General features: G+C 47.1%; 1 protein-coding gene across 1 annotated transcript in view; it reads left to right on the top strand.

Moving 5' to 3' along the window:
• MYT1 (myelin transcription factor 1) overlaps positions 1-24,849 on the top strand; it is a gene marked incomplete at its 5' end in the record, with an annotated part of 31,181 nt that extends 6,332 nt beyond the window's left edge. The window contains 17 exons of the mRNA XM_080628065.1: positions 420-1,289; positions 1,896-2,030; positions 3,377-3,467; positions 5,069-5,182; positions 6,579-6,793; positions 9,188-9,393; positions 10,033-10,302; positions 10,690-10,844; positions 12,637-12,699; positions 12,876-12,944; positions 15,886-15,948; positions 16,543-16,626; positions 20,163-20,384; positions 21,314-21,405; positions 22,217-22,320; positions 22,439-22,582; positions 24,264-24,849. Coding sequence (XP_080484191.1) covers positions 420-1,289; positions 1,896-2,030; positions 3,377-3,467; positions 5,069-5,182; positions 6,579-6,793; positions 9,188-9,393; positions 10,033-10,302; positions 10,690-10,844; positions 12,637-12,699; positions 12,876-12,944; positions 15,886-15,948; positions 16,543-16,626; positions 20,163-20,384; positions 21,314-21,405; positions 22,217-22,320; positions 22,439-22,582; positions 24,264-24,404 — 3,038 coding nt within the window. The 3' untranslated portion in view covers positions 24,405-24,849. The remainder of the gene's footprint in view (positions 1-419; positions 1,290-1,895; positions 2,031-3,376; positions 3,468-5,068; positions 5,183-6,578; positions 6,794-9,187; positions 9,394-10,032; positions 10,303-10,689; positions 10,845-12,636; positions 12,700-12,875; positions 12,945-15,885; positions 15,949-16,542; positions 16,627-20,162; positions 20,385-21,313; positions 21,406-22,216; positions 22,321-22,438; positions 22,583-24,263) is intronic.
• Between the last annotated feature and the right edge of the window lie 431 nt (positions 24,850-25,280).

Here is a 25,280-nt window from a genome sequence, read left to right as displayed (position 1 = left end):
GCGCTGCTCCAGGGGTATAACAGCCAGGCTCTGATTTCAATTAAGCTTAATTAAGACAAAGAGATGTTTATGAGCTTATACAATTAATTTCTTTTTCTCCTTTTTCCTTTTCCTTTTTTCTTCTCTTTTACTCCTTTTTTCTTTCCTTTAATTTTCCTTTTTTTTTTCCTTTAATTTTCCTTATTTTCTTTTCCTCCTTTTTTCCTTTTTCTATTTTTTTCCTTTCATTTTCCTCCCTTTTTCTATTTTTTCCTTTCCTTTCCTTTCCTTTCCTTTCCTTTCCTTTCCTTTCCTTTCCTTTCCTTTCCTTTCCTTTCCTTCCCTTCCCTTCCCTTCCCTTCCCTTCCCTTCCCTTCCCTTCCCTTCCCTTCCCTTCCCTTCCCTTCCCTTCCCTTCCCTTTCCTTCCCCCCCTTCCCAGAGAGAAGCCCAGCAAAATCAACCCATTATGGACAGAACACAGCAACAAGTACATCTGGGCCCAGCAAGGCCAACTATAGCAGCTATCAAGAAATAATCGCCAACTCTCTCCTAAACCTAGGCCAAATAGCAGAGGAAACCCTTGCCATCGAAGGGCAGCTGCCTGAGGCTGAGCTGCAGGGCTCCAAGCCCCCATCCAATGTTGTGCATCTGGTCCATGAGGATGCGGGAGAGGAGGAGGAGTTAGTGGAGGAAGAGTGCGACAAGGAGATCATCATCCAGACGGAGGATGCGGAGGAAGTCATCGAGGTCACCAGCGAACGCAGCAGCGAGTTGTGTCCAGAGCACCGGGACGATGCGAGCTGCGAGGAGTCCTGCAAACTGCAGAAGGCTGAAGCAGAAGAAGAGGATGAGGAGGAGGAGGATGAAGATGAAGAGGAGGAAGAAGAGGATGAAGATGAGGAGGAGGAAGAGGAAGAAGAAGAGGAGGAGGAAGAGGAGGAGGAGATGGCTCCGGAAGTGATCTGTGAAGAAGCTCCTCACACTTCTCAGGACACCCAGAAAAGCCACTGTGAAGGGCAGTTCAGCCCGAAGCCCGAGTACTCGGTCATCGTGGAGGTCCGGTCGGATGACGACAAAGACGACGATGCCCGATCCCAGAAGTCAGCGGTGACTGACGAGTCAGAGATGTACGACATGATGACCAGGGGCAACCTGGGGCTGCTGGAACAAGCCATTGCGCTGAAAGCCGAGCAGGTGAAAATAGTGCGGGAGCCCAGCCGGCTGTCGGGGGAGCACGTGAAGCACTTCCCAGTGGATGAGAAGCAGAGCAAACCGCTGGACAGCATCCGAAAGAGCTACTATGGCAAAGGTATGGGGACACGTGCCTCCTTCCTGCCCATGCCCAGTGGAAGAGCTGAACTTGTCTGCTCAGCCCCCCATCAGAAATAGGCTGCTGGGGGTGTTCACAGCCCACAGAGGGAATTTAGCCACAAATCCTCAATGGGGATATCCTAGAGGTCAGCAGTGAATGCACAAAATGAAGGTGTCATCTGCATCTCAGCAAGGGAATTGCTTGGCTAAACTGGTTGTTGGCCTTAAATCTCAGTCCGAGCAGTAGGGCTGGTTTAAAATCCAAGTGGATTTTAAAGCAGTGGCAGGGGAATGGCCACAACAACACAAGGGACTTGGCATGGGCTGTAGAGTCCCCTGAGTGCAGAGCTGGGCTGCCTGCTCCATCACTGTGAGCAGCTCCATGCTCCAAGCCTGGTTACTTACTCAAATTGCTTTGCTGATACTAATTTCTGGAGCTTTCAGTGTTATAAATCCACGAAGAAACCCTCCAAACCCGAAGGGTTTCTCCCTGTTTCACTGGAAAAGTGGAGGGAAGCATCCTCAGCAGTTTTCCTCTCCTTCTGACTTCTCCCTCTCCAAATCCCTAACCTCCTTCCCACTGCCTTTTCCCCACAATCTCTAGATCCCTCAAGACCCGAGAAGAGAGAAATCAAATGCCCAACTCCTGGCTGTGATGGGACCGGCCACGTCACGGGGCTCTACCCTCACCACCGCAGCCTCTCTGGTTGTCCGCACAAAGACAGGATCCCTCCGGAGAGTGAGTACATGGTGGGATACACGGTGCTTAAATTAGTCTGAAGCCTTATTTCCTAAGAGGAATTTCACACCTGATGGGTAGAGCTGTCTTGAGGCAAATGGACTCTGCAAATAGTCCCAAATGATGTGAATTTTATGACTGAGTCCCTAGAGCAAGCGTGATGCTAATCCTTGGGGTATAATAGTTTCTGGCACGGGATGGTGCCTTTCCAAGTGGCTCTGGGATGTTCCTATCCACCATACGGATACGGTTGGTGGCTGTGGAGTTCACTAGGAACCCTTCTTAAAGATTTTTAGCACCATCCTGTGGAGAATGAGATCCCTTCTCTGAATACCCAAGAGGTGCTTTAAAAACGCCTACCCACCTCCAGAGGTGTGTTAAACAGTTCCCATCCTTACACTGAATGTCACTTACTTTTCCCTGTTTGGGATACCACGTTGAGAAAAGGGGAAACTGTTCTTTCTCGCTGTCCAACTGTGCTGAAGGTGCTGCTGTATGGGAAAGGAGAGGAGTTGTTCAGGATGTGCAGGAGAGCCGAGTCTCCTCTTAAGCTCTCATCACTGTAATACTCCTGAGATTCATCTATTCCACAGAAAATATTTATCATCATCACAACAGCTTTTTATATATACAGATGCATAGAGATTTTATTTTTACCTCTCTACCAGCATCTGAAATAGCTTTTCCTGTGCATGTACATAAAAATCAATGTTGTATGTTTATGATAATGCCATAATAGACAGGGAAAAAAAGGAGCCTTTCCTTATCAGTAATTTCAAAGGTTGCAGACCTGCCATAAACACCCAACTGCAGGAAACGAGGAGGAAGTACAGCTTGAATGCAAGAAAAGGGTATTAATAAACCCCTAACACGAGCTGTGTGCTTTAGAAAAGCTTGCAAATCGAAGCGTTTTCTGTACTTTTAAGGTCACTGCTGCAGGAAGCAATAATCCTGAAGATTAAAATTAAACCAGAAAAACAAAGAAATCAGAAAGAAAAAGACAAGTCCGGAGGAGCAAGCAGAGAGACAATTTCAGTCACTCAAAACTACCTGAAACTTGGGAGACCTGGCTCCAAAAGGGTGGTGGTGGGATGGGAGAAACCAGATTCCAATTGGCAAAGGAGGCCAAGCTGTGTGCGGAGATGCTAATCTAGCGTTGACCTGAGTGCTGCTGCTTTGTAAACCCCTTAGTCTTTACACAGACAAATTCTAATCACAGCATTTCACATTCCCTGGTTTCTAGGAAGTCCAAGACTTGATGATTTTGTCTTTTTCTCCTCCCTCTGATTTTTATCAAGTTGTTTTTGCTTCCCTTCCCCTCTCCCTTTCCCTTTCTCGCTCCCAAGTCTTGGCGATGCACGAGAACGTGTTGAAATGCCCCACGCCAGGCTGCACAGGACAGGGTCACGTCAACAGCAACCGCAACACGCACAGGAGGTACCAGCTTTGACTTCTTCTCCCTAATGGCCAGGGCAAGGATGGCAGCAGGAGCAACCACCCCAAAGCCCTGGCTTCACTCTTGCATTGAGAGATGGGGCAACTAAGACTAGAAAAGCAGCAATGATCCCAAGACAAAGAATAACATGGGAAAGCATGATGGGGCAGTGATTTCTTGCTGGGCAATAGGGCATGGCAATGCTTCCAGGTGGGATTATGGAGGTGGGGGTTCATGAAAGAGGTGTTTGGCACAGGGTGCCCTGTGACGCTGGTTGCTGGGCGACGTTTGTGTTTAGTGATGTGGCACTGTACAGGATTTCTAGGAATATCCATCCTATTTAGGCTGAACTGATTACTGACCTGGGAATTCAGGTCCTTTTGCTGTAGGACTTCAGCCCAGATGTGGTCAGAAGGGGACAGGGTTGTGCTTTGCGGCCTTATAATTATAGCCCATGCTCTGGCTTCAGCTAAATTTGAGCACTTCTACAAACAGAAAGGCTGTAAGAGGAGGTGATGGTGCACTTAAAAGCTAGAATCCTTTCAAAAAGCCAGACCAGCTTGTGCTGCAGGGATGCACTCATGAATTTATGATTTACCATTCGCTGCACTTGAGCTTAACCGGCAGAGAGTGACAGCTCTGTGAGTGCTGATGCGTTTGCAGGCGCAAGGTGAGTTCGTGTCATGACTTGCTCAGCCGTGGAGGAAGCTGGAGGATGCTTCGTTGTAGCTGCTGGAGGAGAATTGAGGAAATCTGCTTCGTTAACTGAGAAGCTGGGTTTGGTGCAGGCAGCAAGTGATCTCAGTGAGACTGAGGTGATCCACTGGTGTTAGGGGGTTACGGAGTGAGCTTTGGGGTGAGATCCAGTGGGGTGAGAGCTCTGAATTTCACATGGGGCTGGGTTTGGGTTCTGTCAGTGCTGGCTGCTCCAGTGATAAAGGTGCCTGTGATGGGTTGGGGTTGACTGGGAGCATCTGGGCTCTGCTTAGGAGGGGTTTTAACCTTCCCTAAGCAATTGCTGTAAGAGCCAAGCTGTCCTAAAGAGGTGGAGCCCGGCTCACATTTAGGGTGTATGTGAGTAAAAGCCACTACAGCCCCCAACCTCCCCCAGGCACCGATGCGCTGTCAGCCCTGCACATCAGAAGTGTAAATGTTTCCCTGCAAGTGCTCCTCAGAAGGTTCCCTGCAAAGGATCCACATAAATACAACTGCAAAAATGCCATTTAACTGCTAAAACCACTCAAAGAAACCAGCTCCATCTCCTTCTGTGCTCAGCTCAAGGGAGCTGCTGCCTTAATCTACCTCTGTGCCCTGGGGATGCTCCAGGGCTCATCCTGGAGATGTTTGGTTGCTTTGCCGCTGGCCAAGACTAAAAGCAATAATACTAAATATAATTATTTAGTATTATACATATTAATAACGAATCTTGATAAAATTATAATGATTATAATGATTAATAATTTTTAAAATAATAATGAAAACCTTTAAATGCAAACACTTTTCTCATGGGCTCAGTGGGTGCCTGAGGTGAAGATTTCCATGCTCATCCCTCATGCTTGGCTTCGTTCTCTCTGTTTTTCTTCTTTTAAAAACCCTCCCACAGTTTATCTGGGTGCCCCATTGCTGCTGCTGAGAAATTAGCCAAATCACATGAAAAGCAACAAACCCAGTCTGGTGATCCTTCAAAGACCAGCTCCAACTCTGACCGGATACTCAGGTAAGTGGGACCACAGCAGGTAACGCTGCCCCAGCCCTCCCTGTGCTGCCACTCTCACAGGAGCATCCGTCACTGCTCCCTCCGGCTGCATCTGGGTACTGCTGAGTCCTGTTATTATCATCATAGGTCTCACCAAGGTGGGGAGATACTTAATTGATGATCCCAGGGAGGGCATTGAGGACAATGAATTGCTTCTGTAGCATCAATTAATGCTGATGCTACAGGCCAAAGGGTTTCACCAGTGCAGCAGAAGGCATTTGTGCCGATTGCTCTGCAATGCAAACTGCCAGAGAATGATGGCTATTATATTAGCATTATAAGTAGGGTGGGCTCAGGGAGCGGGAGGAGGAGATTTAGGCTCCATATAAATCACTCGATGGCAGTTTCACATGAGTCCACTCGCTTTTCTCCCTTAGCCTGCATGGTTCAGAGGAGAGGAGCCTGCCACTCATTTCCAAACCAGTCACATTTACTCTGTTATTTCACCCATCTCTATCTTCCTGGGAGAAAGGGCTGTATCACATTAAGGATATCCCTTGTAGCTGCTGGCTTCTGTAGCTGATGTGATTCATGAGCCCACAGATGGAGCGTAATATGATTAGTTATTTTGCAACGAGAGCAGGATAAAACCCGCAGTACAACCCTGAGCAGCACTCCCACAAAGGCTTCAAGGTCTGATTAAACTATTTCTTTGCTCCCCAGGACTGCTGAGCACCCCGGTGCTCCAGCACTGGCTGCTTTGGAAAGGTCATTTAGGGCCATCATTTATTTATTTGCAGTGGAGCCATCATGAGGATGCTCCGTGCTCCGAGGAGCTCCTGCTCCAAGGACTCACTGGTGGGAAGAGGTCACGGGAAGGAGAATAACAATAGGCCATTTATATACAATTTATATGCAAGACAAATTGATCCATGATAGGCAGCTCAGCAGAAACAGGTCTTTAAGAAGTACTCTGAAGGCAGGGAAGAGACCCTGGTGCCTTTGCAATGAACCTGCAGCAGGGATCAGAGCTAAACTGGGGCTCCTCAAACCTGCTGTCCTGTGTCATCGGTGCCCTAAATGAGTGATGCCCAAGTGTCTACTGCTGTTGGAAAATGCTGCCACACTATAGCAGCCTTCAAGGATATTGGTTTGGATGAGATTGACATCTCAGAGTGTTGCTTAAAAAGACAAAAAGAGAGAGATAAAAAGGGAAAATGTGGAAAAATAAAAGAAGGAATCCAAGAGACCCAAGCTAGATGCACACTAGAGCAAGAAGGATGTCACTGCTCCCTCTTCCCCAGTAACCCCTCAGGGGCAAGGTGCAGCTACACATCCCCACTGAGACTGGTCCCCTCCCAACAGCCATCTCCTCAGGGAAAAGAGAAATCACTGTTGCTCATTGTTTCATCCTCAGGCCTATGTGCTTTGTGAAGCAACTGGAGATCCCTCAGTATGGAAGCTACCGGCCCAACATGGTCCCAGCAACCCCCCGGGCCAACCTGGCCAAGGAGCTGGAGAAGTACTCCAAGGTCACCTTCGATTATGCAAGTTTTGATGCTCAGGTTTTTGGCAAACGCATGCTTGCCCCAAAGATTCAGACTAACGAAACCTCACCTAAAGCCTTTAAATGTAAGTTGGGAGCAGGGATGGGCTGGGTTTTGCATATTCTGCCTTTCTCGGTGTATTGCAAAGCTCTTGGGATGCTGGGTTTGGGGTGATGGGAGAGTCTTGGGGCTGGGCTGCTGGATCCCTCCTGCTGTTGCAGAACGGGAGGAGAAATGGTTGGGAATATTAACCTGAGTGATGTGTCTAGGTGGGATAAGTTACACAGTTGTCCTCAGTCTATCCCTGTTGCTTTGCAGTTCATATCTATTGATCTGTCTTTCCTCATCTAGCTAAATGGATTACAGTTTTCTTTCTCTTCCATCTTATATATGACCCACTCCACACATTTGTCTTCTCTGCTGTGCTCTGCTCTCCAGCTTTGCTACCTATCGATCATCCACCTCCTATCTCCCAGCTCTTTCCTATCGTAGCCACCCACTTCTGCTCTGTATCGAGGACCTTGCACTAGTTACAACACTGCGCACGGAAAGAGTGGGTACTAATGAAATGGCTAAATAAACCCTCAGGGGCTGGGCTGCCAGGAGCAGGAGGGATGCTGTGTGGAGAGATAGATGATGTTCAAACCCACCTTCCCTTTGACACCAAATGTGCACCTGAAGACATATTTGTGAGAGGAAAAGAATTAGATTTAGGAGCCCAGTTTGCAGAAGTCAGCAGCCTCAAGAGGTTTTCTGTGTCTGGCTAATCCCACTTCCACAATCCTGCTTAATCCTGATGCAGCTGCTCTCTAAAAAGTGCTCGTAGTTGAAAGCATCCCGGTTGTTGCACTACAATGGAAGCGCCCTTTATTGCAGTACTAAATCTGTACAGGATCAGACAATGAAATTGGATGGAGGCCAGAGAGCACAACTGCCACTGTCATCCTGGGTTAGGGCTGATGGAAAAGTAATTTGTTTCCCAGCACAAGCGATTCTCTCGCTGAATAGATTGTGTTATTTGCAATATTAGCAAAGAATTTTCAGTGTAATTGTACTGACAAAAATAATTCCAGCAGACCCACTAGGATAATCCTTTCTATTTTTTCTCCTCACTTATTTTACTAATTTGCTGATTGCGAGTCTATTAGTGGTGGAAATACTTATGAGATGGAAAAGCATCGCTGAGCCTCCGGTGTGAAATTGAAATTGGCATCTCACGAGCCGGGATATTGTCAGGTTGGGCTGGCAAATACCCGCATCCCGCTGCAAAGACATGGATTAAACCGGACTCGAAACCAAGGAGCCATGCACAAGAATAGCCATTCGGGCAAAGCTCCAACGAGTTAATCAAAGCGACAAGATGAATATGATTGCCAATCATAGCAGGGAAATCTGTTCCTTTCACTGAGAACTTATTTGAAAGAGATCTTCATCCAGAGGGATTTATATTGCCCTGCATGTGTGTGCATAACTCCCATTAATGTCAATATGCATTATATACGCACACAAGGAGGGAGAAAGCAGGCCTTGGGAAGATTAGCATTTTATAGTGCCTTATATGACTAGTTTGTAATGGGAATAATGAAATCGCTTTGCTCTGTAGCCACATCAACCAGAATTGTTTTGCTGCTTTGCTGCCATCAAGCCAAAGCTTATGAGTCTTTGCTGGGTGAGATTCCAACTGGAAGGGGGAAATTTCTCACCCCAAATTAAGAATTTGAAGATTTTGCTGATGAATTCAAAATACAGTCCTGTCAGCGATCAAAATCTGATGATCCCCTGTTAGCACCCACTGAAACCACAGACTTCGCATGGGTCAGGGCCCTCTTAGGCAGGACCAGGTTCAGGATTAGGGCAACTTTTATTGTGGGTTGACCCTGGGAAATACTCACTTTCATTTCATAGGGCGTAAAGAGAAATTGCACCCAGGATTGCACTGTCTTGCGCTGTGTTATACGGCAGCAGAGCGGTGTCGCGGCTGTGTAATAAATCCTGTTATTCAGGCGTGCTCTCATGACATGTCAGCTGTCAGAAAGCCCGTGTTTCAGTGGTGTCGTCATTGGAAGCTCGTATTTCATGGCCATAGTTTTGCCATTAATGGGATTCTGTAAATGGTAAGTTTTCAAACGTGCTACAAGAATTTTCCCTGTACATCAGCTCCGCAGATAAGTTATGAACATAGAGGGAACAATGAAGGAAGAGTCAGGAAGCTTCTCTAAGCTTTCTCCTTTAACCACCTCCACTGAGGAGCAGCTTTGATGAAGGAAAGCACTCATGTTTTAGGGACTTGTTGGCAGAGTCGTTAATGAATTAGGTTTTCACACCATTCCGAAAGCAACAGAATAGCCCGTGGATTGGTAATAACCACAGGCTCCCCTGGATCTGCTCATACAGGGGCTGCGTCAGACTGACTTAAACTCACCACTCTCCGTGCTAGTTACACATTAACCTTGTGTTGTTCCTTCTGCTTTCATTCCAGCCAAACCTTTTCCAAAGGCCTCTTCCCCCAGCCACAGCCCCTCCAGCAGTTACGTGAAGAGCACTTCATCTTCCTCCACAGGCTTCGACTACTCGCAGGATGCTGAGGCTGCGCATATGGCTGCTACAGCCATCCTCAACCTCTCCACCCGCTGCTGGGAAATGCCAGAGAATCTCAGCACCAAGCAGCAAGAGGCCCCTGGCAAGGTGAGCTGAGCGTGACGGAGACTCCAGCTGCCATAGAGTGGGTTAAAGCTTGAAGTTTGGGATGGGAGAAAAACCCTTCCTTTCATTTTAATGTTTAAATATAGAGGGGATGCAGAAACTCATCGTGTCACCCTTTAGCCCCCTGGTTTGGGTGATGCACTTTGGAGGAGGTAATCTTGGCTCTTCATGTGTTACGGAGATGTATCATGGTTCAAATTGCCCATCTGAGATGATCATCATTCCCAACCAGAGTTTGAGCTGGTTTCAGTTGCTCACTGGTCTGTGTCTGACGCCATTTGAGATCCCCCAGTTGTGACCAAGCTGATCTCCAGCTATTTTTCAGAGGAATGCAGGTTTTCCACAAGTCCTGTGTTGCATTCCCAGCCTTGGTCATCTTAAATGGCACTAGATACCTGCATTCAACAACTGAGCCAAAATACCACATTGCTGGTCGTACAGGGCACGTTTCCGAACTATTTATGAAAGAGCATCCCTTTTCATTCAGTTCCTTCTAACTGACTGTGGAGAGGATGGGACATGAATAACCTGCCCCCTGCACTGCAAAAGACAAACAGGGGCAAGATGCCCACTGGGAATTGCTGGCAGCTGCTAACGTTGGGCATGTTTCCAACCTTTCAGTCCATGGACATTGAGGTGGATGAAAACGGGACTCTGGATTTGAGTATGAACAAGCACCGCAAGCGGGAGAGCACCTTTCCCAGCAGCAGCAGCTGCAGCAGTAGTCCCAGCATGAAGTCCCCAGACGTGTCCCAGCGCCAAAACAGCACCAGTGCCACAAGCAGCACCATGACCTCCCCCCAGTCCAGCCAGACCTCCCGCCAGGATGAGTGGGATGGGCCCATTGACTACACTAAACCAAACCGTCAGCGGGAAGAGGAGCCAGAAGAGGTGAGAGGTCACTTTTGATGCTTGAATAATGCCTCTTGGGGGATTGAATGCCATGGTTGCTTGTGCAGTTGTCCTATTTTCCCCCAGAACCCCTAATTTGTCCTTTGAGCTAGGTGCTGCTGAGGATGAGTGTGGGGGGATTGCACTCATCTTCATCCCTCCAAAACCTTGTGAAAAACCAGGTGTAAATCCCTGTACAGACGTGATTTCCACATTTCTCCTCTAAAACAGTGAAATTAGAGACTATTGGGTCTCTGGTCTGGGTACCACAGAGGGTACTGGTAATGCTGCGCTCTCAACTGGGATGAACCTGGGATCCCACCTTTTCCCATTGCTCGGCAGCAATGACCACCACTACACCCACTTTTCCTGTCTGTTTTCTTGCAGTCAGAGCCTGCTGCCCACTCTTTTGCCTCCTCGGAAGCTGACGAGCAAGAAGTATCGGAGGAAAACTTTGAAGAACGCAAATACCCGGGGGAGGTGACTTTAACCAACTTCAAGCTTAAATTCCTCTCCAAGGACATCAAGAAAGAGCTGCTCACGTAAGTCCTGCCCCCAAGACCTACCAAATATGTACCCAGCACAGCCAGGCTGATGGGAGACAGAATGTGTGCTTTCAGGATTCATGGATGGGGGTTGTCATGGTGCATCTGACATTGGAGAAAGATCCTGACCTTGGCTTCGGGTGGGTGGAAACACAGACCCAGGTCTGTTCTGTTAGATGGGGTATTGCTCTGTATCCACAATGATCTCCAAATTAGTGGTTAATGTTTAGAGTCTGACCCAAATGCTGCAGCTTGGACCTGGCTCTGACCTAATGGCAGGCTGGGATCAGTCTGCAGGTTGTGACCAGGATGTCCCATCAGATCTGCTGTTCTTGGCTTTTCTTGTGCATTTGACCTTCCTGTATGTTAAACAGGGCATGGTTTTGCTTACCCTGTACAACATAGATTTTTATCTGGTGATGCAGCAGGAGGCTGAAGGAACAGACAGGCAGGAAAGAGATCCGTGGAGGCAGAGCAGCAGCAGCATCTTCCCTAAATGAGCCAAGCACAGACCAGGTGCCCTGTGCAAAGCTCTAAAGGCTTTTTAAAACCCAGCAGTGATGTGAACAGCAATTTCTGAGGTAGAGCCTTGAAATCCTCCTGTGCTTTAATTGAATTACAAGGGTAGAGGAATTTCCTAAATAGAAATAGCTTTGGAATAAATAAATGGTGTTATGGGCAGCCCTGAGCCTTCTCTCCCCATTTAGCATCCTTGCTCCTTTCTGGCCCAAGGGCTGTAATGAATTAGCCGTAGTTAACATAGGAGCAGACTTGCCCACTGTATTTGTTTGATGCTCCAGGGCTGGGTGTAGCTGATGGCAGTTGCTGTGAAGATGCTCTTCACCTCTGTCACTCTCCTGTTGGTGCACAAGTGGGTACCACGTACATCACTGCTGCTTGAGCATCTTCATATCAGTGCTGGCTCTAGGACTTGCTGTGTTTGTGAGGGTGTTGTGGCTGTGAAGAGGATGCAAGGGTGAGCCCCTTGAGTCCTCTTCTCCTCCCAGCTTGAGCTGAACTGCCCCAGGATACCCCTGTGGTATCCTGGGACATCCCCACTCTCTTGCATACCTTGGGCAGGCAGGGCATGATTGTGCCAGAGACCCACTGCTCAGGCACAGACTGGGTTTTATTCCCTGGACATCTATAAGGAATGGCACCTTTTTCCATCACTGCACAACGGCAATTCACAGGGAAGGCAGCAGAAAGGGAAGGGGGGAAGTGCAGCAGACGGGATGTGGCAGCTTCTGCCCATCCTCACTTCAGGATCCCTCAGGCGCATCAATCAGAGATTACTTTCATTCCCTTTGTGGAGTGAACAGTATTTCCAAGCTTTTATTTGCAGATACAAAGGCTGAAAGAAAGAAAACCATTTCATAAAGCTGGAATCTGAGGCTTCCAAGGAATAAGCTGATTCCTGCAGCTTCAGTATGGCAAATATCATTCACATTGGCAGCACCCAGACAGGGTGTTCATGACCGTTTGTCCATGCCACCCAACCAGCTGCTTCAATTCTCCCACTACCACCGAGCAAACCAAGCAGCTCCGTATTCCAAATGTTTTCTTCACATTTTCCACAAGTTTTTCCAATGTTTTCTGGGTTTTTTTTTTCAGGATCTTTGTGATCTTTTGGGGGTAAAAAAGGGAGGAAGGGCAGCTGATGGGGAAAGAGCTGGTTTACTTGCATGCAAACATTAGACACACACTGAGGTCTGATGGAAGGAGCCAGTTTTGCAGATCCATGGCTCCCAGGTGAATCCATTCACTTATCCCCCTTCTTCTTATCCAGTTGCCCAACCCCAGGCTGTGACGGCAGCGGACACATAACAGGAAACTATGCCTCTCACCGCAGGTGGGTCAACCTTTTGCTCATGGTTCGGGCTCTAAAGACATCTTGATTTTTGTCCTTTAGTTTGGTTCTCGTTCCTCCCCCTTCTGTTGCCCCTCTCCCTCCCCAGCCCTTTTTCTTTTTCCTTTTTTTCCCCTTTTTTTTTGGCTTATCCAGATATTCCATCTCTTCTCTTTCAGCCTTTCTGGTTGTCCTCTTGCTGACAAGAGCCTCAGAAACCTCATGGCTGCCCACTCTGCTGACCTCAAGTATGTTTGCGCTCAACTTGAAACTCCTTTTTTTCCTTTATTTCCACCCTTTTTTCTCTCTTTTCCCCTTCCCTTCCCCCCTTCCTCTTGCTCTGCTTTTGCTTTTCCATCCCTTCCCTTCTCCTTTCAAAGAGCCGATCAAAATCCACCTGCGAGGAGCAGTGATGGGGTCCAACCTCCAGGCGCTGCGTTGAGGAGAGGCAGTGGCATTGGAGAAAGGCTTATTTTTGGGAGAGGGGATCAGGGCAGTGATAAGAAATAAGCTGGATCCCGGGCAGATTTCCTTTGGGAATTCCTTCACGCAAGGAGAATGTCCTTCTTTTTCATTTGGCTTCTTTTCCCTAGTTTGTGCCTTTTCATTCCGGATTTTTCTATGTCTTTCAAATAATCCAAAGCCCAGATAAAGGCACATACTTTATTTTGGGGAAGAGGCACAGCTGGGAAAATACCCTCAATTTTAAGGGCCATTCAGGATACAGTGACAGTCGGTTCCTATTAATTTCCATGGGAATTTGATTTGTGAAGGATCAAGGACACACTCAGGGTGGACCTCAGCCAATTGTGAAGGGCTCACAGGCACCCTAATTCCTGTGTTCCCATTTCTGATCCTGAAGCGAGAAATCTGGTTTTGCCACTTTCATCCAAATATATTCCTTGGAATCCCATTTACAGCTTTGTTTCCGTCTTCCCCAAACTCCTCATTTTCAGTAGGAGCTTATTCTTCACAAGAGGGTTTCCCAAATGCTCTCTTACGTTGCTTCCCCTAAAGAGAGGTTTAATAGAAATAGTATTGAAAAGAGATGGAGGCATTGGTGGGACTCTAAATCTCTTCCACCCAACCTGCACCTTTGGGGGAAACCTCATTTAAATCTGTTTTCAACATCTCTTCCACGGATCCAGCTTACCTTTGGAGGCCGATTCTCCTCTGAGCTCCCTCCTTTGAATCTAGTTTCAGGATTATTTAGACACTGAAATATAACTGAGAAGCCTCTACAGAGAGGAAAACCTCATGGAGGACTCCACATTGCACAGGCTTATAATGAAAACCAATAATGCCCTGTGTCCTGTGTGCTGTCAGTGATGTTTGAAGCCATAGTAGAGTCAGGCAGGAGCCCCTTTGGACATTAAGGTGATTGGTAAAGTCCCAAATCCCTATTTGGTGCCCTGTAGAGCAGTGTGGGGCTAGGAGTGCTCCACACTCCATCACCAATGTGAATCCCTGTGCCAGGAAAAATGCTTGTTAAAAGCCTGCTCCTTATCACAGAGGTGGAAAAGTAGCTGGATTAGTTGATATTAATAGAATATGCTAGTGGATGGAAAGGACTTGCATGATTAGTACTAAGTACACTTAATCATGCATTATAGGCAATATACATTTTGAAAAGGACCTCTTAAGAGAGCTTTGCTGAACTGGTGTTTCTCCAACAGCCTTAAAGAATAGCCAGTGATCAGGCAATTAGTGTTAAAGATATTAAAAGCTCTCAGGAACAGTGCCCATTGCCAGTAAGGACCTGGAGAGAAAGCAAACTGGGTTGGTCCTCAGAGAGCATCACACCAAGCCTTGGTGGGCAGTATCCCCTACTCCCCTTGGGTACCCAAAGTCAGTGCTTTGTATCAAAATACTGTGTAAAACAGAGGAATTCTGGACAAAACAAAGCTTTAAATGTTATTTCCCAAGGACTATTATGTCCTAGTGAGAACAGGAGCAGAGGAGGGAGGAAGGGAAAGAGGATTTGGAGATATTAGAGATAGCGCAGACAGAGCTTTTCACAACTTCAGATAAGGCCATGTCAGTGTTTCTATTATAAATTCTATTTCAGGGGTTAATATACCTGGTATAAAAAAAATAGCTCCAGGCTGGAACATGCAATAAAAGGTCTCTGTCGGTATGATTTGTCTCCAGATAATTAAAAATTAAAATCAAATCACTTCTCTTCCCCTCTTTAAAAGTCCTGCAAGGCAAAAGGAGCGGGTTTATAATTCCATCCTGCCCTGAAGCAAGAACAACAAAGAAATAGTTTTGCTTTCTACTTTAACAGCACATAATAGGGAGATGTCACTGTCATCTCCTCAACCTGTACTTCCAGATGCGTTAGGGAGTGCGCATCCTCACTGAGGTCCTGCTGGATGTGTCCCTTCTCTTAGAGCACCAGCCCTGTATTTATGTTTTCCTGGGTCTGAGCATGCTGAGCTTTGCTCCTGACTTAGTCTTCCTGCCACCCTTCTAGGACCAGGACATGTCTTTGCTCTCCCACCCTAGATAAGGTGCTGAAAGTTTTCACCAATGGAGACAATTCATTGCCCCACAAATGCCAAAACCTCCCCAGAGCTGGTGCAAAGAGGAGAATTTTGGTATTTTGTGACAAAAAAACCCCAAAAGGACATTTAAAAAGACTCCTTCCAAGCTGCAAAGCTAAACGCATCTGTGGAAATCACTGCTTCACTCACTTTTAGGGGCCAGAGCTGAGGCCTTCAGCTGAGCTTCCTTTTGGTGGTGGCCAAGGTGTCCAGAGGTGCAGGCTATCGTTCTGGGTTTTGCCTAGGCTTATGCCCAGCCCAATGGCCATGGATGGCATTTGCTGTCTCTTTATGGCTTCAGGATGACATCCATTGTCCTGAAGGTCTTTTATTTGGCTTATTGTCACCTCCTGAGCTGTCCCCTTTGTGAGGAGGGGGGACAGAAGCTGGGAGCCACCACCCACTGTGCTCCCAACATCCCACCTCTTCCCACCAATGTTCCTCTCCAACACCACCATCATGCAGCAATACATTGACTCCGGTGGCTATTCCAGACCTTGTTCTTATGGAGGGAGAAGGGGCAGGATGAAAAACCTGCTTCTGTGCTGACAGTCCCTCAGTTTCTCTTCGCAATGAGCTGCTGCAATGCATCGATCCCCTGCTCCCAACCCCAGGCTAATCTGAGCCTCCCTTTCCTCCACAGGTGCCCTACTCCTGGTTGTGATGGCTCTGGTCACATAACAGGAAATTATGCATCACATAGAAGGTAAGATCTCCCTTCAATTAGGTTTTCTGTAGCCTCTTTCTGTTTTGTTTTGATTTTTGGGGGTGTTTTTGTGTGTTTCTCCCCCCTGCAGTGGGCAGAGTTGTAAAGTCCTGAATAAAACATTAATGTTACTGACAACTGAAGCCTATTTTCATCTCTTTAATCTGACTTCTCTTTTTTTTCTGATGTTTTCAGCATCTGATTAGAAGCTCCTTTCAACAGCATAAAAGACAAAGGGTCAGATTTTAGCTGATGCAATGTTCCTGTTAATAATGCTACCTATTTATGACTTCTATTATCACTTTAGAGCATTAATAGCAGAGATCTGAGCCTTCTGTTTCAACAATTCCATTAAACATCGCAGGCTGTTAGCAGAGATCTTCTTATGTAGACACCATTAATTACTGTCCATCTCCCTCAATTTCTGATTATCTTTTTTTTTTCCTCCTGACTTCTCCTCGTGATGTGAAGCTGCAAAGCGAGGGAGATCAAAAACACTGTGCCAAATGCAAGGGAAAGCTGACTGAAGCGAGGGAATAGCAAATGCAGTGATTCTGCCAGTGAGACAGGCCTTTCTTCTCTTTTTAACCACAGTCTGTCAGGCTGCCCTCGTGCCAAGAAAAGTGGGATCAAGATCACCCCGACAAAGGATGACAAAGAAGACCCAGAGCTGATGAAGTAAGTCTGGAGATACCTCCTGGGTGGAGCCTTTCGCTCTATCCCCCTTTGCCTCGCACAGATTTACGCGGAGCAGCACAATGATGCTCAGAGCATCATCTGCCCGCAATGGAGCCAAAGCTCTTCTGTTGGTCTCGGGAGGCATTTTTTCCTAATCCCAGAAATGGTGTTGTGATGTTGGAATGTGATTGGAAAATTGGGCAGTGGGGAGGTTATGGTGTATTTGGCTTTGTGGATGTGAATGATAAGCTGGTAGGGGGCAAGCCGTTCCTCTCCTACCTGTGCTTTATATAATACCTAAAGTGTTGTAAATGCGGGTAAAAACCCACAGGCAAGCAAAACGTTGCAGGTTTTTGGGCACCAGTGGGCAGGTGAGGGGTGCTGGTGGGTTTTCTTATCTCCTAGGAATGCAGCAGAAACAGGAACTGAGTCCAACTAGGATCCAGTAACCTGGACTTACATGTGTTTTGTAGGGTCTTTGATATGGCTGAATACCCAAAGCAAACAAAAAGCCTTTCTCTCTGCCTCAGGCTGTATTTTTCTAAACATCCCAGGGGATTTATTCCTAGTGGGAATGGAGATTTTAAATCCCTTAGCTTTCATTTGCTGTGAAATCCATTTGTCCTGACTTTTAGCAAGGCTGAGCATCACGGGCTCAGCATCCAGAGCCTGATGTGAGGTTCAGGGTCTGTGTCTTGACCTCTCATGAGGCTACAGGACATTAAAGCCTTTACAGCAAGGCTGGGGCCAGCACTGACTCCAGGATCCTAATCCAGAGCATTCCCAGCCTTTCCAGGGCCTGTCCACTCACCCAGCAAGTGCAAGCGGAGAGGGATAAGAAGAAACAGAGAGGCATAAAGAAAACCTTATTAACCCCATCCAAGTTTCCATTTGCCATGAGCACTGGCTTATCTGCCCACACCCCTCTGGCTCAGCAGCCTGCCCCCAAATGCATCTACTTTGGCTCATTTTAGCCCCAGGGCAGGTCTTGCCCTTGCAGAACACGGTGAATACCTCTGTGTATGTGGGTTTTGCCCTGGACCAGAGGCTGAGCCGAAGCGGGAGCCTGTGGGAGCGGAAGAGCCCTGCGGGAAACGGGGATGCGCCAGCCGGGGGAAGGACCTTTAGGAAGAAGATGGTATTTGAGCCATCTGCTGTGTTCTCAGCATACAGGAAGGAAAGCTCCCGGTTAAATGAGCCATGTGGTAATTAGCAGGAGTTAGCCGGGTTTATTAAAAATCAAGCAACTTCCTCAAGAATCTGTGGGATAAAAACTCCGGGTTTGGCTCCAATACACTGCATTGCCGGCGGTGGTGGAATGCTGTGCCATTAACCACTGACACAAAGGAGGAAAGGGTAGCCAGTGCTGTTGTGCAACTCCCAGCTGCTGCGCTGTTCACAGTTGCTTCTTTTACTGCAGCTGGAGCCCCTGGTTGGGTGGTTGTTCCTCTCTATGTCCTCACCCAGGGATGTGTGCCCTGTGGGATGAGGAAAGCAGGGCTTTGCTTTTCCTTTCCTGCCCCACTCTAGAGCTGGGACCAGTCAGAAATGAGCCCAGTGGCTCCCTCAGTGTTGGGTTCTCTGCTCATCTCAGTCTCCCCTCTGGTGCGTTAAAGCCATTCCCCTTGTCCTGTCCCTACAGGCCCTGGTCCCAAGCCCCTCTCCAGGTTTCTTGTAGCTCCTTTACGCACTACAGCTGCTCTAAGGTCTCTTCAGAGACTTCTCCAGACTGAGCACCCTGTATACTTAACCTAGTCCGCCCTAAAAATGCAAATGTGAGGAAGTTAAAGTGGCAAGAAATGGGGTTGGATTTTCTGACTATAAAGCTAGTTCTGGCCTTGGGGGCTCATTGTGGCTCTGCTGCTTGCTGAGTGTGAGTGCAGGTAGTGCTGGGTGGGCTGTGAGGCTCTCAGTGGCATAAGGATGTGAAAGCATTCCCTGTCTGTCCCATGGCGCAGGCAGGCGCTCCTCTGCACTGCGCAAAACAACCCAGCACAATGACCCCTTCCCTGCTGCCTTCCCCCAGCCCAGTGTTCACAGCAAGGTGCGCCCAGTGCGGGTTTGCGTTAAGGAGCTTTGGCTCTAAATCCCTCCTCCGCCTGCATCGGGTGCCACTTGGAACCCAGCTGAGATTTGCACATCACCACCGAGGAGAAAGTCATTGAGCCCCTGTTGGTTTTGCTGTTCATCCCTCAAGTAATTTCCTACAGGCATGACCGAACAGATCACCTCAACCTTCAGGCCAGCCCTGGCATCAAACGGGAGCATCCACAGGTGCCGAATTGATCAGACACTATTGGTGCTTCTGTTAAATAATACTAACAATTAAAAATAAAGAAATAATACTAATAGCAAAGCCCCATCCAGCTGTTTTGCACCATGAGGCTCGGGTTTATTTGTTAACAATGAAAACGTAATGAATGTTAAATTAGCAGTGTAAAATATGTAATGGTTGGGCAGTAACGTGCTAAATGCTGGGGTTTGTCTTGTTCTTGCTCTTCCTCCTCCTCCCTTCCCCATCCTTTTCCTCCTGAGGATTCAGTAATTTGCTCGTGATCATATAAAAGCAATGATGTTATGAATTTACTGAGGATCCTGCTGGCAGGGATATTATAAGTGAATTGTGCTGCATTTGCAGCTGATTAAAATCAAGATCAGCAGTTTTCAAATTATCTTGGAAAGGGCTGCGTGTACAGAGCCCCCCCCACCCCTTTGCTGTCATCTCCCTTTTGTACAAAACGCAAACAATCAGGGCAGTGAAACGCAGCTCGTGATTTGCAGGAGCAGCTCAATGGGTGTTCTGCTGGGGAAACTGAGTCCCTAAGTGCTTTCAAAGCCAGGACACGGGGTTATTTTTGCCATTTCTTACCTATTTCCACCTCCCCTTTTTTTAGAGCAACCTCTTGAGTAATAAACTTTAAACTGTATTTCTTATTGACCAGTATCTTTATAAACAAATGCAAACTACAGCAGAAACACTAATAGACACAAAGGGCTTTGTGGAACGCCTGAATTTAGCGAGTATGTCATTAGGTGGGGAGGATGCGAGCAGGGAGGAAGGAGATGCCCTTTACAGAGGTCCTCATCCTCTTGGCAATCAGCACAAGTTGTGTCCATGCTCCCACAACACCCCTCACAGCTCCTGTATGCTTGAAACGGTGGCAGAAGCACAAGGATGGGAGGGCTGGTGAGCGTAATTCCCCCTTTCATCCCTTGAGAGCACAGGTTTATCTCGCTGTAGCCATGGAATGTGAACCAAGAAGAGGAGGCAAGTGAGGCTGAGCAGTGCCACAGGGTCTATTTGTCTTGTCTTAACAGATACAGGCTCAGAAATCCGTCAGATACTTCATTGCACAGGTTGCAGCTTGATGGGCTTCCAGGTCAGGGACTGGTTCATGGGAAGGGTTGTGTCCCTGTGGGCACAGGCAGTGCTCCCACACCATGTTAACCTACTGTAGGGTTGAACGCTCTGGTTCCTGCTCATCCCGTTTCCTTACTTCCCTCTTCATTCCTGTGCTGTAATTCCCTGTGCCCAGGTGTCCGGTTCCTGGCTGCGTTGGGCTTGGACACATCAGTGGCAAATACGCCTCCCACCGGAGCGCCTCGGGGTGCCCCCTCGCAGCCCGCAGGCAGAAGGAAGGATCACTCAATGGCTCCTCCTTTTCCTGGAAGTCCTTAAAGAACGAAGGCCCAACCTGCCCTACCCCAGGCTGCGACGGCTCTGGCCATGCCAATGGGAGCTTCCTCACTCACAGAAGGTAAATCACAGTGTTGAAATCATTGTGAGTGTGACATCGCCATGGACTAACCCCATCTGTGCGCAGATGCTGCTTGAGCATCGGTCAGCTCTACATGCAAGGCTCAATAGCTGGAGCTTTATGTGCTGACCTCAGGTTGCTCTGAGGTTGGAATTTTCTACTTAGAAGTAAATGCATAATTGTTTTAATATTGCAATAGTGATAATCATAGAATCCCAGACTGGTTTGGGTTGAAGGGGCCTTAGAGCTCACCCAGTTCCATCCGCTGCCACGGGCAGGGACACCTTCCACTAGAGCAGCTTGCTCCAAGCCCCTGTGTCCAACCTGGCCTTGAACACTGCCAGGGATGGGGCAGCCACAGCTTCTCTGGGCACCCTGTGCCAGCGCCTCAGCACCCTCACAGGGAAGAGCTTCTGCCTAAGAGCTCATCTCAGTCTCCCCTCTGGCAGGTTAAAGCCATTCCCTCTTGTCCTAACCCTACAGACTTGTCCAAAGCCCCTCTCCAGCTTTCATATAACCTCTTTAGGTACTGGAAGCTGCTCTGAGGTCTCCCTGGATGGGAATATATTCAGCAAAATAAAGGAATTTGATACTATAATGTCTTTTCATTAGCATGCCAGACAGGACTTGGGTACCCCAAACAGAGTTTTCATACCACTGACCAGACTCATCTCACCTTCCTGACCTGGCGTAGCCCCTCTTCTAGTAAATGGTGTGCTTTTTAATCTTTGCTCGAGAAAATTGCTCTCGCTTTATAAATGAGGAGTTTTGTGGCATTATTCATAAAGCAATTTCCTCTGTGCCATAAAAAGCTTTTACAAGAACCGTCTCACAGCATGAACGCCACCAAATGGTATGAGCTGTTGTTGGGAACATAGGCACCTATAAATACCAAGAGTTCATGAAACCCATTTTTAATTGCTTTTCAGTTTGTCAGGGTGTCCAAGAGCTACTTTTGCTGGGAAGAAAGGAAAACTCTCAGGGGATGAAATTCTCAACACAAAGTTCAAGACCAGCGATGGTAAAGACTTGTACTCTTTTTGCCTTGTGGTGTATAAAGGTCTTGGGTCCATGAACCTTTCTTTGCAGACCAGGGGGGGATTCAATAACTCAGATCTGGCTGCAGGTTTGCAAGGATGACCTGTGCCATGAGCACAAGTCCTGGGTGTTGGGGGGTGGTACCAGCACCACTCCTGAGCGACATGATAAAGAAGGAGTTTCCGTAGTGAAATTCCAGGCAAGTAAAAAATGATGCTGAAGTAGTAGATTTTTGTGGGGTTTTTAATCAAATATTCACTGGCATTTTTACAAACCCCTTGCAGTCGTTCAGCAATTTCCACCTATTCAGGGCTTTTAATCCTGAGATATTTCTGGATGTGGAATTTTGTTAGCGATGGCACTTTGTGTTTCCAGTCCTATTCCTGAGGTTTCTGTGGTATCTGACAAGGTTCAGGCATTTAACTTGAATACTTCTATAGTTTGGAACCTATAAATACTTGCAGTCTTCTATAAATACTCCTTTGTTTTATGAACTTCGTAATTTCTAATTGAGACATGCATTAGTTTGGCACATGGCATCTTCCCAACCTTTGAGTAACCCAATTGACCTTGCAAGGGATGTGCTGGACCCCAACTGCTACACCGTCATTTGCTTTTGCATTTACATATTGACCTATTCAAGTGTCATTGAACTGTGATGATAAAAACCCTTACTACAAAACCCACACGTATATAAAGCAGGTGAGATGTGTGTCCTGTCCCAAGGACGTAAAAGCACAGGCTACTTTGTGAGTAGTGATGCTGGTAACTGCCCCTAATCATCTCTCCTGCAGTTCTAGAGAACGATGAAGAGATCAAGCAGCTGAACAAGGAGATCAGTGAGCTGAACGAGTCCAACTCGGAGATGGAAGCAGCCATGGTGAAACTGCAGTCACAGGTTTGTGTGCTTGGATGTGCATCCAAGCCCATAAATGCACGGCCAAGCCCCTTGGGTGGATGGTGGTGGGTATCATCACATGAGGGTTGGTGACCCTGCCATGCTCCTTGCTCTGCAGATCTCCAGCATGGAGAAGAACCTGAAGAACATTGAGGAGGAAAACAAAATCATAGAGGAGCAAAACGAAGCCCTGTTCCTGGAGCTCTCAGGGTTGAGCCAGGCTCTAATCCAAAGTCTTGCCAATATCCGCCTTCCGCACATGGTAAGAAACATTGACAGCGCTCACCCCAGCCGGCCCTGATGGAGGCAGCTGTGCCAAACCCAATCCACAATAAGGGTTATATACATTTAAAGAGTGGAAGAATTTCTCTACGCACACCTACGTGTCCTTTATAAGATCAGTACTTTTGCCTTATCTCTGAAGCTTGCATTATATCTCCCTTTTGTTGTCATTTTCTGCTGATCTGCCTTTGTATCTATTGTTCTGTCTCATTACATCTGGGAGCGTTATCGCAAAATAGGAAACTTTATCAAGGGCACCCAGCACCTTTTAGGCTAAGACAGCACAAGCAGAGATCAGGAGGGATTGGATTTCAACGTCAGAAAGATCTTAGAGCTCCTATTATAATGCAGGTAGTTTCAATTCAGTTTTGAATAGCTGGCAGCCAAAGAATAGCATTCTTAAAGAGAGTGTATTTTGTTTCATTTAACAAGGTCTCACAGCCCACAGCATGTTACCATAGAGTTACTGCAAAATGAAAAGCCTGCATTAAAATAGTAAAACCACAAAAGGCTATTAATTACCTTCTCTCTATTCCCAGCAATGTAATTACTGTTGTCAAAGCCAGGTGTGTGGAGGGGGGCTCGTGTTGTTGGGAGAAGCTGTCCTCTTACAACTCATGAAGACCATGGCAATGATGAGAGGAACGAGCTTTTGATTTCTTTCTTTCTGCCATCTTTTCTCCTCTTTTTTTTTTTGGGAATCCTTTTCATTGGGGGTTGTATTTAAATCCAGGCTGGTTGGAGAGAAGCCATCCTCCAGCAGAGCAGTTTTGGATAGCATTCACCCAGCTGCCTAACTGGCAGAAAACCGCTCGCTGAGAGCTATTTTTTTGTCAAGTGTTTGACACATAAAGGTCAAATAAACTGTTCAGCAAATATTTTTTCATGGTTTCAGGCAACTCCAATTAAAGAATGCCCACGAGACTGATCTGCTCATTTTAGTCCTGTTCTTCTTCTTCCTCCTCCCTTTCTTTTCTCCCCATTAACTCCGAGTTAGGCATTTGCAAGGTTACCACCATGCCTCTCAAAAGCGAAAGCTGCACAGCAGCATTCAGCCCAAGGTGACCAGGCTTCTGTCCTAACTTTGCCTTTGATTCCCTCTGTGATGTTTCAGCAGTCCTCTCGTCCTCCAGCCCTTCATTTCCATGCCTTAATTCAGCCTCGAGCCTGTCAATCTGCCGGCACATGCTTAACCTGGTGCTGTTAATAGTTCCATGGGGCCAATGCACATAATGAAGAACCCAGTTAGGATCTGGCCAGAATAGGGGTTGCATGATGAGATTTCAATACCTACAGCACCACACACTACAAGGCTCCAACGTGGAGACCTTTGGCTGTTGGTACATACACAGATGATGAGGGGAGATTTAGATTAGATATTAGGAAGAGCTCTTCCCTGTGAGGGTGCTGAGGCGCTGGCACAGGGTGCCCAGAGAAGCTGTGGCTGCCCCATCCCTGGCAGTGTTCAAGGCCAGGTTGGACACAGGGGCTTGGAGCAAGCTGCTCCAGTGGAAGGTGTCCCTGCCTGTGGCAGGGGTTGGAGCAGGATGAGCTTTAAAGTCCCTTCCAACACAAACCAATTCAAGGATTAATTGCAAAGAAACATCTCAGCATCTTCTTGCTCTACTTCTAATACTTTTATTTGGCTTTTTTGGCTGCAGGAGCCAATTAGTGAGCAGAACTTTGATGCATATGTGAACACACTGACTGACATGTACACCAACCAGGAGTGCTACCAGAACCCAGAGAACAAGGACCTGCTGGAGACCATCAAGCAAGCCGTCAAGGGCATCCAAGTTTAGTGGTGTGGGACAGAAATGAGCAAGTGACCAGACTGTAAGATGGAACTATCCCTCCAAATATTCAGGTTTACAAGTTAGAAAACTTGTTTAATGAATGAAAAAAGACAAAAAAAAAAAAAAAAAAAAAAGGACCAAAATGTAATCAAGAGGCCATTTCTGAGACATGGAACTGATCAAACTCAATGTTCTCGTTTACTTAACTTTGGACCTTCTTGAGAAAAGTGGGATTTTTTTCTCTACCTGGACCACGAGGTAGATCAGGATGGAAGGCTGAATTCTCCAGTAGGCTGTGGGGCTTGGTAGCTGGTGAAGAGCAAGCATCTTTCCTGAGTTGCCATGCTCTTGCAGAGTTGATCCAAGGGTTAAAACGTTACAAGAACAGGGTCTTGTCTGATCCAAGACTAGCATCTGACTGGCTTAAACCCTCATGTTGTCTATGGTCTTATGTCCAGATCACCTACACACACATGAATTCTGTTCTGTGTTGCTACAAGTGCTGGAGCTGCAAGCCACCTGTAAATCTGAACCGGTGCTGGGCCTCCCAGCCCCGAAGTGTTCAGATCTCCACTGGGTGTGGGAACTCTTTAAGTATTATAAAGTAGCTTATTTTTATTTTCTGGAAGAAATCTGAAGAGCAGTTCTGGATCTCCAGTGGAAAGCGCAATGGAAAAAAGGTTCTCAGGGAAGCTTTTGGAGTTTGCAACTACAGTATTCCTTTGTCTGTCTTAAATATGAGAATAGCTATTATGAATAGGCCAATACCAGATATTTCCTACAGAAGACTTCTTTCATGTGTCATGGTCCGGTGTATATGATTTTTTGGAAGTCTGTTTGATGACAGTTCTGGTTCTTTTCATCGTTGTGATCAGCCTTGCA

This window comes from Psittacula echo (assembly GCF_963264785.1).
Source record: "Psittacula echo genome assembly, chromosome: 12".
NCBI classification, from domain to species: domain Eukaryota; kingdom Metazoa; phylum Chordata; class Aves; order Psittaciformes; family Psittacidae; genus Psittacula; species Psittacula echo.
This window is presented reverse-complemented; position numbering and strand designations above follow the sequence as displayed.